This window comes from Dermacentor silvarum, chromosome 11 (assembly GCF_013339745.2).
Source record: "Dermacentor silvarum isolate Dsil-2018 chromosome 11, BIME_Dsil_1.4, whole genome shotgun sequence".
Classification (NCBI taxonomy): Eukaryota; Metazoa; Arthropoda; class Arachnida; order Ixodida; family Ixodidae; genus Dermacentor; species Dermacentor silvarum.
Window position 1 is genome coordinate 49,422,969 of NC_051164.1, and position 18,455 is coordinate 49,441,423.

The 18,455-nt window shown below is 46.3% G+C and overlaps 1 protein-coding gene across 1 annotated transcript; it reads left to right on the forward strand.

Annotated features, from left to right (window-relative positions):
• Positions 1-3,290: 3,290 nt before the first annotated feature.
• LOC119432570 (uncharacterized) lies at positions 3,291-15,736 on the forward strand. Its single transcript, XM_037699731.2, has 5 exons — positions 3,291-3,419; positions 6,035-6,157; positions 8,835-8,939; positions 10,465-10,687; positions 15,533-15,736. The coding sequence occupies exons 1-5, from the start codon at positions 3,325-3,327 to the stop codon at positions 15,692-15,694; spliced, it is 708 nt and encodes a 235-aa protein (XP_037555659.2). The 5' UTR covers positions 3,291-3,324; the 3' UTR covers positions 15,695-15,736.
• The last annotated feature ends 2,719 nt before the right edge of the window (positions 15,737-18,455 follow it).

Sequence of the window (18,455 nt, forward strand, 5' to 3'; positions counted from 1 at the left end):
CAGCGAGAATAACATTGCATGTTTTCCTTACATATGGTTTGTGCAAGCGACCCCCATGCTCACCGTAACAAAAGACGTTTCCCGTATTTAGAAAAAAAAAAAGTCAACTGGTGCACTTTTACTCTCCAACGAATAAACAACGGGACAGGACGCATCCTGCGAGTCCAACGATTTTATGCGCGATTGCATTACGTTTCCTGACCAACAGTGATGCCCGCTGAAGGGACGCAGGGCGTCAGGAAGGACGACGCCGAGATTCCGTCAACTGAAGAATTGGAGCAGCAGGCGAGTCCGCTGTGGCGCGATCTCGTCGCGATCGGCCAGAGGGCGGTGGTGTGGCTCGTGTCGCTGGGCGTGGTGCCCCGACACGTGTGCCTGGTGCCGGATGGTCACCGGCGCTTCTCCAGGGCCACCAGCACCGACTTGCGCCGGGTGTACGCCGTCGGGGCGTACAAGTACGCCAAGGTGGGTCAGGCGTAGGTTGTGTATTAAAATAATATAACAAACAAATAAGTAAAACATAAATTAAAAAAAAGTTATGCATATTCAGCGATCATGTCCGAATCTGGGAAGCGAAGTTTTCGTGAAGCGGTTAAACAAACGCCATGCAACTAATTATACTCGCGCAGTGTTTTGCACCGTATAGCGATTACCTGCATGCCAATGAAGACTGCAAAACGCAGAGACCCCCACCACGTGACACACGTGACCGCGCATCATGCTGTCTCAAAGATTTGGCACCCTTTGCTCTGACACTGTATTGAGGGTCGGTGCGCCGACTACAGTGGTCCGATCCTGCAGACAGTGCAATAGTAAACTGCACTTTACTCGGTGAAAGACCGACCAAGCAGATGCGCCAAAACTCTAGGAAAGTAGGCATATAGAAAGGTTTGCTTTGTAAGAGGAATTGTGCTCTCGATTACGCATAATGGTGGCAATAAGGATATATGGCATAATCAGTTTTATCACTGCGTAATTCCATAGCAAACAAGGCCAGCAGCCATGGCACCATGTAAGGGTTGTAAGGATTGCGGAACGTCGTGTCGCCATTGAGCTGTACGATTAAGCGTATCCACGTTGTAGCGAAGAAGCGTGGCGTGTGCTTTGGCCGCTTCACAATAACCCCTCGCTCGAAGGCAGAGCTATCATACGGCGTTCTTTCGTGGCATTATACCGAGCTATACCACTGTTTGAATTGTCTTGCAGACTTTGCGTGTTACAAGTCAGCGTCCCAATGTTTGCAAGGAATGTACTTCTTGCGATCAAGCCTTGAACTGCAACGCGTATATGGTGGACTAGCGCCACCTGTGCGTCCAGCATGCGATATGGAGGAGTTCTTAACCTTCCTGCGATGGAATGATATCAACGAGACAAAATTGCATCAACAAGTAGCTTCATGCTACATATGGGTGGATGACATTTTTTCATTTCTTGAACCTTCCTCCACCTCTCGGCCTTCGGCAGAACTGATTTGACACACTTTAATTAGTTTTGTATATTGCGTTTTCAGATGTGCTTCCTTGTATCCTTTGTGTGTGTGGTGACGTATTTCATTTCGCTCACCATTGTTACCCTCTGGAATAGCACGCTAGGCGTACAACTCTCTAGTTCTCATTAAACGACCGCTCCCTATATGTCAATTTGGTCAAGATTTCGGTTGATGGTAACGCTGTTACAGATCGGCAGGTTACCGCTCAATATTTTAATACTTCTTTTTCTGGTGTGTTTTCTCAAGCAAGTACGCGACGTGAATCGGCGTCATGGGACATTTTTAGTATCCGAAGTTGACTTTTTTTTTCATACCATGGTTTAGTTGCGATGCTGTTAAACCTGAACGGAAAATCGACCTGTGGTCCTGACGGTTGGCGCAATATTTTTCGTCGTTGTTACGCAGAAACTATTGTTCAATTTATTTTGATTTTGTTTCGATGTTTATTATTAACTGTGAGACCACCCGATGAATGCGAGACAGGTCAAGTTATACCCGTACATAAAAAAGGTGACCGTTTGTTATTAGAAAAAGTCGCAGTTGCGCCCGAAAGGCGAAGCATCGATTGATTGCGATAGCAAATTAGTAGACGGCTATACGAAGTGAGGATAGTAGTTTTATCGGCTGTACGAACTTGAAAATATTCGCTTGCTAACTAAATTAACAAGCATGGTGTCAGCGCGCACAGGCAAACATGAACACATCGCGCTCGATGACCGCGGACGCGCGCTGTCAAAACGCTAGCATCAGGAAGCATGGCAGCAGCAGCGAGCGAAGTGACCTTCGTGCTTTGAATCGCTTCGACGCAAACTGAACGACTTGAGCACTGCACGCACAAAGGTATGAGCAGCCTGGAGATCGCTTTCAAGATAAGGCGCGCGCGCGGCCGTGCAAAGTACGCAGTTGGTGCCAGAGTTTGTAGAACGCCGCCCCCACCTCTCTCCCACGCTGCCTCCCTCCCTGCGCGCGCGAGATTAAGCCGCGATCGGCAGTTCCCCATGCGCGCGGTCGCGAAATGCGCAGTTGCTGTTGGAGAACAACGCCGTCCCTCCTCACTCCCTCCAATCCCCCACGGTTTTTGCGCGACGGAAGACGGCGCGTTTCCTGTCGGCGTTCCTCCCTTGCGCGCGCCAGACTGAGCCGCGATTGTCGGCTCCACTCGCGCGCTTTCACTCACACATACAGCATACGGCGCGCCGCGACGGTGTGATCTGTTATCGCCCTTGGACTTTATACGGAACATAACGACGACGACGGCAGAAATGCGCTTGGAGTGTCTATATAACTGTTATTGCAATAAAAAATTGAGCAACTTGAATAAAGCAGAAACAAAAAAGGCGTTTGAACGGTTTGGGCTTACTTCTTAACGGTAAAATGGTTATTGATTACACACAGTTTATTTCCCCATTGTCTGCAATACCTGCGTGACATTACCAAACACACTTTCTAACCCCTTTCTTTGCAAGAACTAATATTTATCCTTTCTTCCGCGTTCTGTATCTGACTGGAATAGCCAAACAGAACCTTATAACACAATGTATGAATAGATGACCATGTTTTTTGTGTACTTTCTGTAGGTCCTATACGTTTTTTTAATGGAATACTGATATTTTTTAGTTGTATTGCCCGTCCTGCTTGGACCACATTGCTCTGCAGTATGTAATAAATAAATAAATAAATAAATAAATAAATAAATAAATAAATAAATAAATAAATAAATAAATAAATAAATAAATAAATAAATAAATAAATAAATAAACACAGCCCCTTTTTTATCTCTCTCGCAGTTGCGTGAATGGTGCTTCCGTGCCGGAGTGGACGTGCTAAGCGTCTTCATGTTCAGCGTGCGCAACTTCAGCCGCACCACATTCGACATGACCTCCGCTCTGGACCAGGCGAATCAGATCCACGTCGAAATTGTGGACAACGTGTGAGTGGCTGTAAATTGAGCGAATAACAGCGCTTCGCTGGCTAGCCATATGCTTACTAGCGATTGTATAAGCACTGTGCTGTAGATACATGCGACTCTTGCCGCGGCAGTATAAGTCTTTCGCCATGAGCGTTTGACAGCATACCATCAGAAAGAAAAAAAAATCGGTGGCAGGTGGATATTTGCATTATGTTCTGAATGTGTACTTCAATGTATACCTAACGAAATATTCACAATAAGAACCATAAAGGAAGTATGAGGTGAAAATATACTAGATTTACAGCGCGAACACACGCAACTGCGTATTGCGTATTCTGACATGGTGGCTCCTATTTTCCGTATTGCCCTAAACTGCATATCTATGAAAAATGGCAATCTTAAATTCTTCTTCTACGTCAGCAGCACATTACTTAACGCTTGTGCAGTGAAGTATTAATTGTCGATAAACTGACACAGCGTTTGTACGATGTTCCTGCTTGGGACGCATTGAAAAACGTGAGCGGCTTGCCCCGAAGGCAGATTATATGACGCAAATATTTTTTTAAGAACACTCATTTTCCCCTTAAAAATGGCGCAGCATATTAGAAAAAATACTGAAGTGGTAACAGTGACCCTTGAAGCGTCCTCGGCCTCTAAACCCTTAAATTATGCTGACAAGCCTTATAGTGAGCCTTAAATAAATCTAACCTTTCCTAAAAACCAGTTTCGGTTTCGTTTCCCAGGAGATGTGTGTGTGTGTTGAGACGTCATCCCGTAGAGAGCATCAGTGCCGAGCTCATCACTTTTACAAGCTCGGCTGCGGTGTAGTAAATACGGTAATGTCCACTTTTCAAAGAAACCTGCCACGTCGACTCACTGACTATGGCGTTCAGCTAGTGAGCACAGGGTCGCTCATTTGATCCCTTTCCGCGACGACGGCATTCCGATGGAAGTGAAAAGCAAAAAACAAAAAACAAAAAAAAAAGTCCTCCTCCATTTTACCCTGTGAAAGCGGACGTACAGCGTAGCTGTTGCCGACGTTAGACAAGTACCACCACCCTAAACCGACGTTAGACGACGCTAGACAATCACCATTACCACAAGCGGCGTTAGACGACCACAAACTGCCGATGAAATACCTTGATTTGGACAGTGTTTGCCGTAATGTCGACTACGGTCGCAGCAGACGCTGTGCGCCCGATGCAGTGGGCAGAGCGCCCACGCATCAACGACAGATACATTGTGTGCAGACGTACGCCACACGCGCGCGCGCACGTGTGCAGAAGTGCAGCCTACATCCTAATTCTTCTAGGCCCTCCGCCAAGCGCAAGTGCTTTATTGAACTAATTGAATTTTTGAAAGTAAATTGCGCCAGAAATTTCGTAAAGTACGACTCAAACTCAAGCTGTAGACATGATAGCTTCAGATTGTAATTCCAATATACGAGAAAACGTAACTCTGTCACGCGGAAACTCAACGACAATGCCCTTTTGGAGCTGCCGTATACGAGGTCCGTCTGAGTGGCCGCGATCGCTAGGTGGCGCTACTGTTTTTGGATGAGCACGAGCCGACGAAAAATCCCGACCAACTGGAGGGTAACGGCTTTGATTTAAAACGCTCGTGCATACTCGGATTTAGAAGAACGGTAAGGAACAGCAGATCATCCTCAGCCTATTTTCGTGTCCACTGCAGGACGAAGATCTCTTCAATCGATCTCCATTTACCCCTGTCTTGCGCTAGTTGGGCCTGCAAATTTCATCATTTCGTCACCGCGCCTAATTTTCTGCCATCCTCGACTGCACTGTACCCTTCCCTTGGCACGCATTCTGTAACTATAATGGACCATCGATTATCTATCACACACGCATGACACGTGGTCTGCCCAGCTCCGTTTTCCATTTTAATGTCAACTACAATATCAGCCACGCCAGTTTGATCACTGATCCACGTCGCTCTCTTTCTGTCCCCTAAAGTTACGCCTAACATTTTCCGGAACCCCGAGTGACGCTGACAAGAACTTTGGTCCTGAGAAACTGTGGCGCGGGGGAGCCGAAGGCTCCCTCAGGTCAAGTCGGTGGCTCCGGCGAGTAATCGAAGTTATTTCAGAGCAACCCCCCCCCCCCCCTCCCTTAACAATGGCGTCTCTCACAGCTCTGTGTTGCTGTGGGACGTGAAATCCAAACATTTGATTTAGATTTAACACTTCAAGAAAGCAACTAACTGATGGTAAAATCAATATAACCAGCCGAAAGAGCGCGGGAGATGAGGACTGAGACACACACAATACATACTAGCCCAGTGCAGCACCCTGCTTCTATATAACTTCAATATTCCTTCACATACGTCCAAGTAGTTATCACCTACACAACATATTTGGCAAGTATTTATGCATACAGTCAGAGTATAGTCCGCAGACGTTCATGCCATATTTCAGGTGCAAGATATGGTGGAGCGTTAAGTTGGCGCAACATTGAAGAGTGCGCCATAATGTACATTCCTTCCAGAATGTGTAACACTTACGATTTTTTTTTGTCCAACTCCGTGCCGTCACCGTTGTTTGACAGCAGTGTATACGTCAGATCAAATACTCAAGTCTGAACCCGGTTATCGCGCTTGTTCTCCGTCCTCTTCATTAGGGATGCGTACCGCGCGATGGGAATGCAGGCCTGCGCTTGCGGCGACCTCGAGCGGCTGCCCGAAGAGTTGCGCGCCAGCCTGGCCCGTGCTGAGATCGCCACATCGAACACACGCGAGAAGAGGTGAGTACGCGTGATTGTCCCTGAACCACCAAGGTTTTGCGACTAACCAAAAAAAAAAATTCCTACAACTAACATATATAGGTGCTGACGCTTCCTATATTCGTACCACTCATACTTCGAGTAGAGCGTTAAGCAGAAGACTTAATCAGTTGTGATTAAGTCTAGTGATAGCAGAAGCAGAGCGTCCGCAAATGTATTACTGTTTGCGGAATGCTGGAACACCAATAACGTGAACACCAGCGCCAGGCAGAGCCATCGTGCGACATTATACTTCAACAACGAAGAACTGCAAATGTTTTTGCGCTGTGTTTTTGCACTGCGTCATAGTTCCCGCAGAAAAATAAAAAATAAAAATGAATCACGTACATCATAACGATTGCCGCTGACGGAGCCTGTGCGCAAGGGGATAGGTAGACCACGTGTCGTTCTAATTACTGATCTGTGTGCCTATAGTTGAAGTCAGCGACACGAGATGGCACCACCAGAGTTGCTGGCCAGACCTGTCTTTCTTCGATGTTCAGGTATTCTGTATACTGTGATACCTTTACGGAACTCCCTAATACATACGGGTATTAATGTTCCGTGGATATATTACCATACAGCTTACAATGAATATTCAGAAGAATGAATCTCAATATTACATTGACCCCACGCACTCTGACAATGAAGCACAAGTGGTATTGCAAACATTTCGAATGGAAGTTTGCGTTCAAGCACACGAGCCTCCTGCATGCATGGGATTTTAGTCAGTGTAATTTTTTTGCGCAGTGGTCATCTGTTTTACGTTCTTTCACTGTCTGCCAACCTTTTTTCGTGTAATATACGTAAATTCGTGTATCTAACGTACACTCAAAAGGATCAAATCCCTCGGAGGAAGACGTTAAATTCTCGTCGCTTCAGTAGCTATATTTCTTTTGTGTTGTTACGGCCGGACATAACTTTTTGAAATATCTTGCCCGTCAGTTTTGTTGAATGCGCCACAGAGTCTTCCTTCTCGCATACTCTCGATGGCATGAGATTGTGAGTTACTAACTCTATATCCTCTATTTGTTCTCTTCGTAATTCAAATGTTGGCTCTAACCTCTCCTTGTAGAGTCCATCGCACAAACTTCCCATTATTGAATACTGTATAGACTCGTGTAAGGGCTGCACCCGTATAAAGGCTGCACCCGTGTAAAGGCTGCACCCGTGTAAAGGCACACCCTCAACTTGGTAGCCTGAAATTTGGAAAAAATAAATTTCGACGGAGGAGCAATCAATCGCGTTCGGTGTCTCTATATCGCGCGCACGCATCGTCGATTTTTTGCTCACTGGGTATTTCCGTGTGCCTCTGTTAGATGGCGAGAGCGGCGAGTTGACATCTGATGCGATGGTACACCCGGGGTTCCGGGCTGTGCACAAGTCAAGGCTGCGCCGGCACCATTTTAACGAAGAGGTTCGGTCCCGTGTAAGGGTCGCATTTCGCCAAAATTGTGAGAAAAAAAAAAGCGCGGCCCTTACACGAGTCTATATAGGTATCTCAACTTATCTCATACTTGCACTGCCAATTGAGCAAGTAAATTATTTCGTTTCTTGTTTATTTCTATGCGCTGCTTATTGACTGTCTTTTTTAATTTGGTGATGTTTAAGAGATGTTGGCGCCTTTAAGCAGCGCCGATTACTCATCACATATAACTGATGCATAGCAATAATAAATAGGATTATAATAGGGCACTGAACAAAGAAAACGTAACGAGAGCTAGAAAGTCAGAATTGACTTGACGTGTCATAGGCACACTAAAAACAGCTCACAAAAGAGATGACATGATGCACACTGAAGATTAAAGTGAGCTAAATAGTTATACAGCGACAGAAAAAACAAAATCAGGTCGTTGCTTTCTCTTCTTTCTTTTTCAGTAGTGTTACCCACACCTGTCTTAGGCCTCAAGATGAGTGTCGAAATAAATAAATAAGTACATAAATAAAAAGTTGCAGTTTAGCCCGAACGGCGAGCATCGATTGCGACATCAAATTAATAGACAGCTATGCAAAGTAAGCATAGTAGCTTTATCGGCCGTGTAAACTTGTAAACATTGGCTTACTAACTAAATTAACAAGCATGGTGTCACGCGCGTACATACACGAACACATGTCACTCGATGACCGTGTACACTCGCTGTCAGAACGCTGGAGTGAGAAAGCGAGGCGGCTTCAGCGACCGAATTGACCTTCGTGCTGCTCCTCTCTTCAACGCATACTAAGCGACGAGAACGCAGCGCACACGAAGCTATCAGCACTCGGCACACTCTGTCCTCATCGCCGAGAGCTTTCAAGACAGGGCCCGGGCGGCAGCGCCATGCGCAGCCCCCGCCGGAGTAAAAGGCCCCCCACTTGCCTCCCCTGCCTCGGTGTCTTGCGCGCGACGGAGACGGCGTGCTACCTCCCCGCTTCCCACCCTCGCGCGCGGGAGATTGAGCCGCCATCGTCGGCTCATCCTCGCACGCTTTCACTCGCGCATGCAGCATACGGCACGGGGCGACGGTGCCATCACCCTTGGACTTTATACGGAACATCACGGCGACGGCAACATTATAAATGCGCTTGCATGGAGTGTCCATATAATTGCTATCGCAATAAATAATTCCTGCTTCACCTATTCTCCATCCAATTTCTTTCTCTGTTAATTTCTCTATTTCAGCCTAAAGCGGCAAATGTCCTGCGCCGCGTACAACACCACGTACCAGATGTCCAGGATGGCCATACATCTGGCCAAGGCCGTCAAGGAAGGCGTCATCCGGTCAGAGTGAGTTAGGATCCTTGATTTGTAAGCTCGAAAAAGAGTCGTCGTAGCGTACCGAACGAATATAGTTGCGTTCAATGGCTGTTTCAGGGAAACTCACTGAGCTCAGTGTCGCACATTAGCCGTAATTTAAACTTTGAGGCATTTTTTTTCGCTCTGAACCGGTGGGTCTCCCACTTCGTCTTTTATTTTTTTCGGTCACAAGCTTCTTGAACCATTCACAAGTTCGTCAGGCGCAACTGGTCAGCAGCGCTGTGGGTGTTTCTCACTCAGAATAGTCGCACGCGCACAAGAAAATTAAAATAATAATAGTAATAATAGTACTACTAATAATAACAATAACAATAATAATGTATAAGAAAGAGAGAGAGACAGAACAAGCAAACTATGGTCATCACAGTTTACACGTTTTCATTTGCGGCCTGCAGCCTTACCTAAGCATTGTATACTACGGGTTCTGTTTCAGCACTTGCCGGGAAAAGCCCTATAATTGATGGAAGCGTTTCTATGAAAAAAAGAGACGACACAGTTTCTTTAGTTGGGCATCGATCTTTTCGTTTTCTCATAGGTAGGCTTCTTACAAAGAGTGTAAGAGAGAGAGAGAGAGAGAGAGAAACATCCTGTAATGTTATGCTGGAGGTGTTAGCCTGGCTGTTCGCCTGACATGCTACTCCCGAGTGCTGGGTGATGATTATGATATATACAAGGAGTGTATAGTCTCCACACTTCTCTAACGTAAGGACGTTTCCTCATTGACCGGCGATTGGACACACTTTGAGCTGTGCACACCAGCCCTGATGCATGTCCACCCACCGCGGTAGCTCAGTGGCTAAGGCATTGCGCTGTGGAGGACGAGGTCAGGGGTTCGAACCTGGCCACGCCGGGGCCGCATTCTGATGGGCCGCGATATGCAAGAAACGGTCGCGCACTTAAATTTAGGTTCCCATCGAAGAACCCCAGGTAGTTAAAGTTAATCTGGAGCCATCTGCTACGGCATTCCTTATTACATATGCTGTGCAGTTTCGGCACGTTAAACTCCAAAAGTTAACTTTAATTTGGGGCTTCCCACTTAGGATGCAGTTCGTACTGGCGGTTTTGTGTGTGCAGTGCAAGGATCCCCTCCACTCTATTCTTCTCTTATCATACACCGCCCCGACCAACCGACCGACCCGGACGATAACGCGGGAAGAGTGTCGTTTGGACAATTGACTATAGGAGTATGGAATGCTAAAATTTAATTCTCTCTTCCATCTCGACGCGTTAGCGATTTCTCACACTCGAAGAGGTCAGAGCACGTGGGCCCTACGACAACACTCAGTAAAGAAAGTTAAGAAAAGAGGGCGTTACATTATTATACTAAGGAAAACATTTTGCACTTATAACCAACTTTCTGACGACGCTTACCCGCCCTTTCTTCACCCTACCTCGATCAGCGCATAATTGCCGGCCGATGTTCTGTTATTGCAATATCTCCTCGAGAGCTCTTCGTGGCGACACAGTCGAGCTCTATGCTAATTACGGGGTACAGGGACCTGACCGGCGAGTTCCTGGACGAGTACGTAGCGCTGACCGAGTGTCCCGAGGCGGACCTGCTGCTGCGTTCGGCGGGCGACCAGCGGTTCAGCGACTTCGAGGTGCTGCAGTGCAACTACGCCTACTTTCACTTGGACGCCAAGAAATGGCCTGCTGTGGGATTCCTCGACTGGGCACGAGCCATGATTCACTTCCAGCTGCACTGGCCGGCCATACAGGTACGCATGGGTGCTATATACGGTGCTGTCCGGCTATTATTTGTAATTCCGAAAATGCACAGTTCCTTTTGAAAGCTTTCGGAATGCGAAAACGGCGGAAAGTTAGTACAGTAGCCGACTTCGTGGGGACTTTAGTCCAAAGCGAACTAGAATATAGCGCCAGCAGTAGTAGTAATTGTTTATTGAGATAGATAGATAGATAGATAGATAGATAGATAGATAGATAGATAGATAGATAGATAGATAGATAGATAGATAGATAGATAGATAGATAGATGAAACGGAAAGAAACGAAATTACTGCTGACGCCTGAACGGCGCTCAGCAGTGGGGGTGTTTAGAGTACAGAAATAAGGAGATATGATAGCAGAGAGGATGAGTGGATGGATGGATGTAAAACTTTAATGAAAGTCCTGAGGTACTCGAGGATGAGTGAAGAAGATAGGTATTTACGTATATACAACGGAGTGACTAGGTAAATGTTTCTCCATAGTCAAGGAGGCAAATAAAATAATTTTGCATAGATAGCAGTTCGGTTTATTCTGCGCTGTCGCTTACATATAAGAGGTAACCTTCTTAGAAGAAAGGAGCTATTATTATTGACGCTTTGACAGGCCAGCTCATAAATAAACGACCGCATTTCAAGTGCATATAGTGTACGTCTAGCGACCCTCTTACATCCTGTCCCTTCCGTCCTGAAGACTAGGCAGGCGTCGTGCCCCTTTCGGTAGCAGTTGCCTATAAGTCTCTGTCCTAAAGAAAAGAAAATATGTCCCTATTTTCCGCTCTGTATATCGTATACGTATTTTCGTATCAAATAGTCACAACAAACTTACTTGCTTACGTGGCTCCAGCCATGACTTGAGTTTAGGCTTTTAGATTTATAGGCTCCCTAAAACGTAAAAGAAAAAAATGTAATGTTCCGTTTATTCTGCCATAGTCATAGAGAATTATACTTCGTCCTCTTTTCAGCGATACTCCGCATCATGGCCGCAGGCTGAGACATTCGTCACTATCTAAAGCTGAAGGCGAAACACGTGACACAACACGCGCTTCAACTATAGACTTCCTGCCATCTCCCGACATTGATATCGACAGAGGCATCGCAGCTACGAAGCACACGAAAACTTTGTCTGCAGAGTCTGCATCTCAGGATGACTGACGGCGCTAATGCGATTGGCACTGAAGCATTTTAGCGATACACCGTGTTGCCACCGCCGAAGAGCGTCATGCGTGACGTATGTACTCGAGCCGGGATCCTCTCTCGCGTTCCCCACTGGACACGCTGCCCCCTCTACCGGCGCCGCCGAGAACTCCGTGCACGCCGCGTGTCTGAACGTATACATCCAGGCTTGATTGTCTAAATATATATTCAGACATGATTGTCTGAATATATATGATGCCGGTTCAATTTTGCCCAGCACTGGATAAACTTTAACGGATGTTTTTTTTTTTGTCATTGAAGAGTGGCCCAAACCCAGTGGCACATTCGCAGGGACCCAAGTTGGCGTGAAACAACTTCATAAGTGTTTGTTTAGCTTACCATTCTTGCAGATAAGAAACCTACGTTTACCCGGTGAAACATCAATGATGTGTTCGGCCTGAATTTTTTATTTTGTGTCCTGGCCCACCGTGTCCTAGACTATAAAAATGTGGTGCCAACGTATATGTTCACTGAGCTCATGACAAGGGTGCACAAGATACGATGGCTGTGTCAACGTGGCCGTATTAGAGAAGCCATAAAGATATAGTAACAGTTATTGGTGAAATTGTCAGAGTGTCGTAACTATATGACACACAAGCTACACTGTGGCTATAGGTAACTACGTGGAGGTTATTAACGTGTTTCTTTCGCACTTGTAGTGACTGTAAAGCACTAACTGCAGTAACAAAGAATTTGCCTGCAAGCACATGTCCTTTAGCCTAACATAACCTAAAAGTGCGACACCGAATGTAAATGCTTAACCTATCAAACAATAAACAGGCCTATTATTGAATACGTGAAAATTGTGCGAGATCCTTATACTCAAACTAGCCGGTGAAAACTAGACAGAATTCGAAGACTTGCTTCCCGGTTTATATTCAACAAGTACCGTCGCTGTTATTCACCCACCATTATGTGTAAACTAGCTGGCCTTCCCACTCTAGAATCTGGAACAACCCATGAAAGACAAAAGTATTTATTCCAAATTATACACCACCAGGTAAAAATTGAACACACTAATTCATCATCAATACATCAATTATTTGTTGGGATTCGTCCCCAGCATTTCTGTACTTGAGATATTCGCCGTCGATCATCACTTCTAAGCCTTCCTAGTCTAATTACTTGACTATTTCCTCTATGCATGATGTGAATAGCATGTTTCATTTCATAATAGGTATTTTCCCACTAGTTACTTCGTAATTAGGACTAATCAGAATTCCCGAATCCGCAATGGTATCTTTATTCCCTCTTCGATAGTTCGAAATGTCTGTTTCGAGAACACCATCTTTTTCGCAAAGTTATTGCAGAATTCAACCTGCTGCCAGGTATTGTGGTTAGTGTCTCAATATATAAATATCTTCCTGGATATTACCTCCAATGTGAAATTATCTGACCCTCTGCCATCATCACAATTCTGTTGCTGTCACTTTCATGTGTAAGCTATGTTTATTTCTTCTTTTTTAATGGTATTGTGACATATACTCTTCTGCATGAATATTGAATGCATTCTAATAAACTCTATGCTTCCACCCCTCTGACAGCCCAACATCGGGCTTCCAGTATGAATGAATGAATGAATGAATGAATGAATGAATGAATGAATGAATGAATGAATGAATGAATGAATGAATGCACCAAAGCTCACCTCTGCAATGTCGCAGATGTGGGTTTTGTAAGTCCGAAATTGCGAGCGATGCCACAGCAGTAAAACTGATTTCAAAGGGGCACTGGTAATCAAAAGCAACGCGTACATATATCTTGTAAGCAATAAACAGAAATGCACTGTAATTGCAACAACGACACATCGGCAGCTTTGTCCGAATGGCGAAGCATTGAAAGCGACGGCAAGGTCTAGCGCTACGCTCCAGCTTCGGATTGCTTTCTGGATGCGCGGCAGCGACATGCTGGCACCACGCAGCCCACTGAGGCAAGTGCCGCTGTGCAGCAGAAACAACACCCTGGCAGACACCAGGCGTCTCATAGGCTATACCTTGACGAGGAACGCTGCATTGCAGGCGTTCCACCTCCAGGGTGCAAAAGATGAGACTGGCGGAAAACTGTCGGTATTTGTTATGGTTCAATGAAATAATTCGATAGCCCGAAAGCTGGCGGCGTTTTTTATGGTTCAATGAAAGGATTCGATAATTTTAAAGGAATGTTTGTTGTCCCTTTAGCTCGGACCAGTGTATGCACCACGGTGCGGTACGCACACAGCTGCTCAGCAAGAACGCTGTTTAGGGTTCAGCGTTACCGAATTGAAAGCGAAGAGCTTTCTTTTTTACTTTTGCTCCCGGTTTCCTGGTGATCGGCGGGGGTCAGATTATCACCGCGGATACAATGGCGCCGATGCCAAGACTGCGGGCGTCTGAGTTGGGCATTATAGCTTTTTATAGTTTCAAAAAGCTGTAATAACTTTTTGAAACGCCTATGTTGTCGCGCGAGAGCTTTGTGGCGTCTCATTGATTGACTGATTGAATGATTGATTCTGATTGCATTGTAAATGCTGTGTCGCCGGTTTCTTGACAAACAATAGATTGTCCAATGAGCAAAGTGCAATAATATGAGATGGTAAGAAAAATAGACAAACGGTTGGGCAATGAAGCACATTTCCGTAAACATGTCTAAACAACGACAGTCAGTAAAGAAAACAGCCCACTAATCAATCTGTAACCCACACAGAATGCTGCGACACAACAGTGGCACACAAGGACATGCAACGTGTTAATACATAGACATACACTATCACTTTCAGTAAAGGAGATTATTAAACCTTTCAAAACTGATCGCTGTAATGATGCGTTATTCCATGCCCCAAGCAACATTTATATATTACAGGCTTAGATGCTGGGGTGCAGCACCTCGGGAAGGACAGCCCCCATCTCTCCCCCTGTGGCGGCTGAGAAAGAGGGCTCTCGCGGCGGGAGAGGAGGCGAACACGTGACATAACAGCTTATTTGTATCTATACCCAGGTATACTACTGCTACAGGTGTGCTTGTTAACGGCTTGGTCCTATGCGGAATTGGGAAGTGGAAATACTAACTCTGTCTATACATCCTCACTGCACCAAAGTTAAGCATTCAAGCGCACCATTGCATTATAAAGGTGAATGCATTTATAGAAGCGTTCATGTATTCTCTTACATTGACAATCGCCGCCGATTACTTTTAATTTGCACATTTTGTTGTTGCTAAACATTTCCAATAGGTTAATAATAAACAAGCAGATCCAACGCAATGCTGCAATTTTAAAGCTTGCTTGAGTTAGGCGAGGTAGCAGCAGCAGCAGTATAGTGACTGAAATGCGCGTGGGCCTCGTCGTCTGTAGCTATTAGCTGCCTCAGTCATGACGACGAATGCTGTGTACGATGCAGGTGGAAGACCAAATATTGGTGAGAGGTGTGCGAGGGGCACACAGAAGCACTACACACATCTAAACACATTTAAGGCTTACGTATCACATTGGCACATGCCTATATTCGGGGGTATCGGTCAAGAATTGGCTAATACCAAGCGGCATAAACAAATTTACCCAGTGAAACACGCACCTGCAAAGTGGGTGTAAGTGTCGAAGAAAGATTCGCTTTAATAAAGAAATCCTCGTAGCTGTTACTAATGCATTCCTTTTGCCCACAATTTCAGGCCATCAAGGAGAGGCACAGTCGAATGGCTTCCCACGGCAGCTGCCGATCGGATCCCGAGCAAGTGGTACGGCAGCGAACGTTCCTTCGACACGTGCAAGCTGCTAACATCCTCAACATGGAACGACTCGCTGGTCTCCGGAAAGACGTGGTTTGCCAATAAAACTGCACCGGCGTTACTGTATAGTAACGCCAATCACACGGCAAAAAAGCGCAAGCGCGGAACAAGTAGACTTACTACAATGGAAAACACGGACCATTTTCGACCAGAGTTACGGAGTAGGGTCCTTCATTACATTACCCAATTCCATTCCGGAGAGTGGAGGCCCCAGTAGTACAACCCATATTAACTCCTCGAAATGGTACGAGTAGGATCCTTCCCACTTCCGGAGTGGCTGAGCTAAGCCATTCCACTCCTTTAATTCCAGTAAATGAAACGTTTTCTCCATAGTCGAACACACCTACAAAGAAGTGACCAATGAAATGACCTGTACAACGAAGGGATATTTGTGTCCCGCTTCTATTGTGAGTGATGTGAGGTGCGACCTTTACAACTGAGTGACCTGTACAACAATTTTGGAGGCCCCGAGCACTTCGTTATAAAGGCGTTCAACTATAATTGTTTACTTATTTCTCTTGCGTGCCTATTAGCTAAAAAAAAAAAAAAACATTTTCTGAATACTTAACAACGTTGCATGGAATAATGCGCAGTATATTTTCGTTGATTTCCATACTAACATAAAAACAAAACGCACTGATAGTTTTCTCGTACACACTTGTGTTCGTTTCACTATTACGGGCTTAAGAGGAAGCTTTAGCTCGGGACTCTTATTCAAATACACGGCAAAGGAGAAATCGTTTTTCTCGGTAACCACTGCGCCAAATTTGATGAGGCTTGTTGTATTTAAAAGAAAAGTTTCAAATCTAGTGACTGTTGGTAGCGAATTTTCAACCTAGGCTGTCAATTATGGAAGATATATTGTTGAAATCCGCAAATTTTCAGGAAACGATACTATCAAGTTTACAACTCTGTAACTCAGCAAGGAAAGATGTCACGGTTCTATAAATTTCATCTAACTGTACATCTAAAGCGGAAAAATTGTTGCATTAAACAAGACTTTCAAATACACCAGTAATATGTCAATAGGACGTTTGCAAAACTCATGTAAGAAATGTAATAAATTCACGTAAGATATTAACTATTACATCAAATTTGTGCGCTTTGGCCCCTCTAACGGACGTACTTTACAGAACTGTGATATCTGTTCTTTATGGAAAGCTACGAGTTTGTCAACATCTTGCGTCTATTTATTCCCAACTTACCAGCTTTTTAAAAATACTGTTACAAAACTCAGGCCCTAAATCAAAATGCCACTTCCAACAGCCACTAGAATTTAACTTTTTCTCGGCCCAAAAGAAAATCCGAATTTTCTTCTCCTGTGTGTATATAAATCCAGCCACTAAACAAAAGCCGATGGTTGGACGATAGCACTTGTCGCCCTGTGTCTCTTTCTTTGTTTTGTGCTACCGTCGATGCCATGATCGAGGAGTGTCAGCGCTTCGAGCAGGCTAAGAGCCGCCGTATTGAACGACCATTCGCCCGGCTTCCCAACACCGCTGCAACGTCTTCGTGTCAAGAGCGGCCGCCATCTAACCTTTCACCGCCGTCGGCCGAATTGACGAGGATTGTCCGCCGTGAAATCGAGGCAATGGCTCCCGCTAGCCTCTTTACCAACTCTAACGCCGGCGACTCGAGCACACCAGCGGTTTCGCTAGTCCAAGCCATCGTGCGAAACGAACTCGCGAATCTCGGGGTTCACGCTGCTTGCGCCGTTGTCAGCCCTACATCCGCTTCCGGGGCCCCGACATCATTCCCTCGGTATCCGCGGTTCGCTCCACGATCGCGAAACCCTGCTGATTGGCGAACTGAAGACGATCGGCCTATCTGCTTTCACTGCCGCCGTGTCGGGCACGTTGCTCGCTACTGTCACAACCGCTGGTCGTTCCCGCCACGTACTCCATCCTTTGGCCATGCTCGCCACCTTGATCGCTGCCCTTTTGAGCCACCCCTACACCCTGACGCTGCCACGACATGGTCCAGCCGCTCGCCGTCACCTAGAGGTCACCAGTCGCGTTCGCAACCGTACCGCCGTCCGTCCTCCCGCTCCCCGCCACCTCGCCGCGCCCCGTCGCCGAGCAACCGTGGCTCCTTCACTCCGGAAAACTAAACGATGCAGCGCCCGGAGGTAACGCTGCATCTACGACTCTGCCCGAAAACCCTCTAGTTACTCTGCCGACTCGACGCTGTGTGTTGGACGTTGACGTTGATGGCGTGACGATTTCTGCACTTGTCGACACCGGGGCTTATATTTCCGTCATGAGCTCTGGTCTTCGCCGTCGCCTAAAGAAGGTGGTCACACCTGCTGTTTCCCACGCTGTAAGAGTGGCCGATGGAGGAACTCCCACCATCCTTGGCATGTGCACCGCCCGCGTCACAATCGCCAGTCACCCAACTACTGTTTTATTTGCCGTTCTTGAACAATGTCCGTACGACGTTATTCTTGGTCTGGACTTTCTCGCGACTCATTCTGCCCTAATTGACTGTGCAACTGGCCTCCTGCAGCTCGAACTACCTCACCTAGCCGATGCCCCAACCACGCCTTCGGCACGTCTCTGCTCGCTCGACTATGTGCGCATGCCCCCGCAAGCCGCCATATATATCGCCATGGTCTCGAGCCCTCCTGTCGCTGATGGCGATTACGTGCTATCCCCGGTGACGGACGTTCTGCTCGCCAAGAACGTCGCCGTGCCGAACACCCTCGTGACCGTCACCGGCAACCGCATCGTTATTCCTATTTTAAACTTCAGCGCCTCTCCTCAACTGATTCCGGCAGGCATGTCACTCGCCGCCATCACTGCTGCCG

What these genes read in the sequence shown, in the direction of transcription:
- LOC119432570 (XM_037699731.2), top strand. Translation starts at nt 3,325, where the DNA reads ATGTTCAGCGTGCGCAACTTCAGCCGCACCACATTCGACATGACCTCC. An exon ending in TCGAACACACGCGAGAAGAG is followed by an intron (nt 6,158 to 8,834) that starts GTGAGTACGCGT and finishes TCTCTATTTCAG; the next exon opens with CCTAAAGCGGCAAATGTCCT. An exon ending in GAAGGCGTCATCCGGTCAGA is followed by an intron (nt 8,940 to 10,464) that starts GTGAGTTAGGAT and finishes TACGGGGTACAG; the next exon opens with GGACCTGACCGGCGAGTTCC.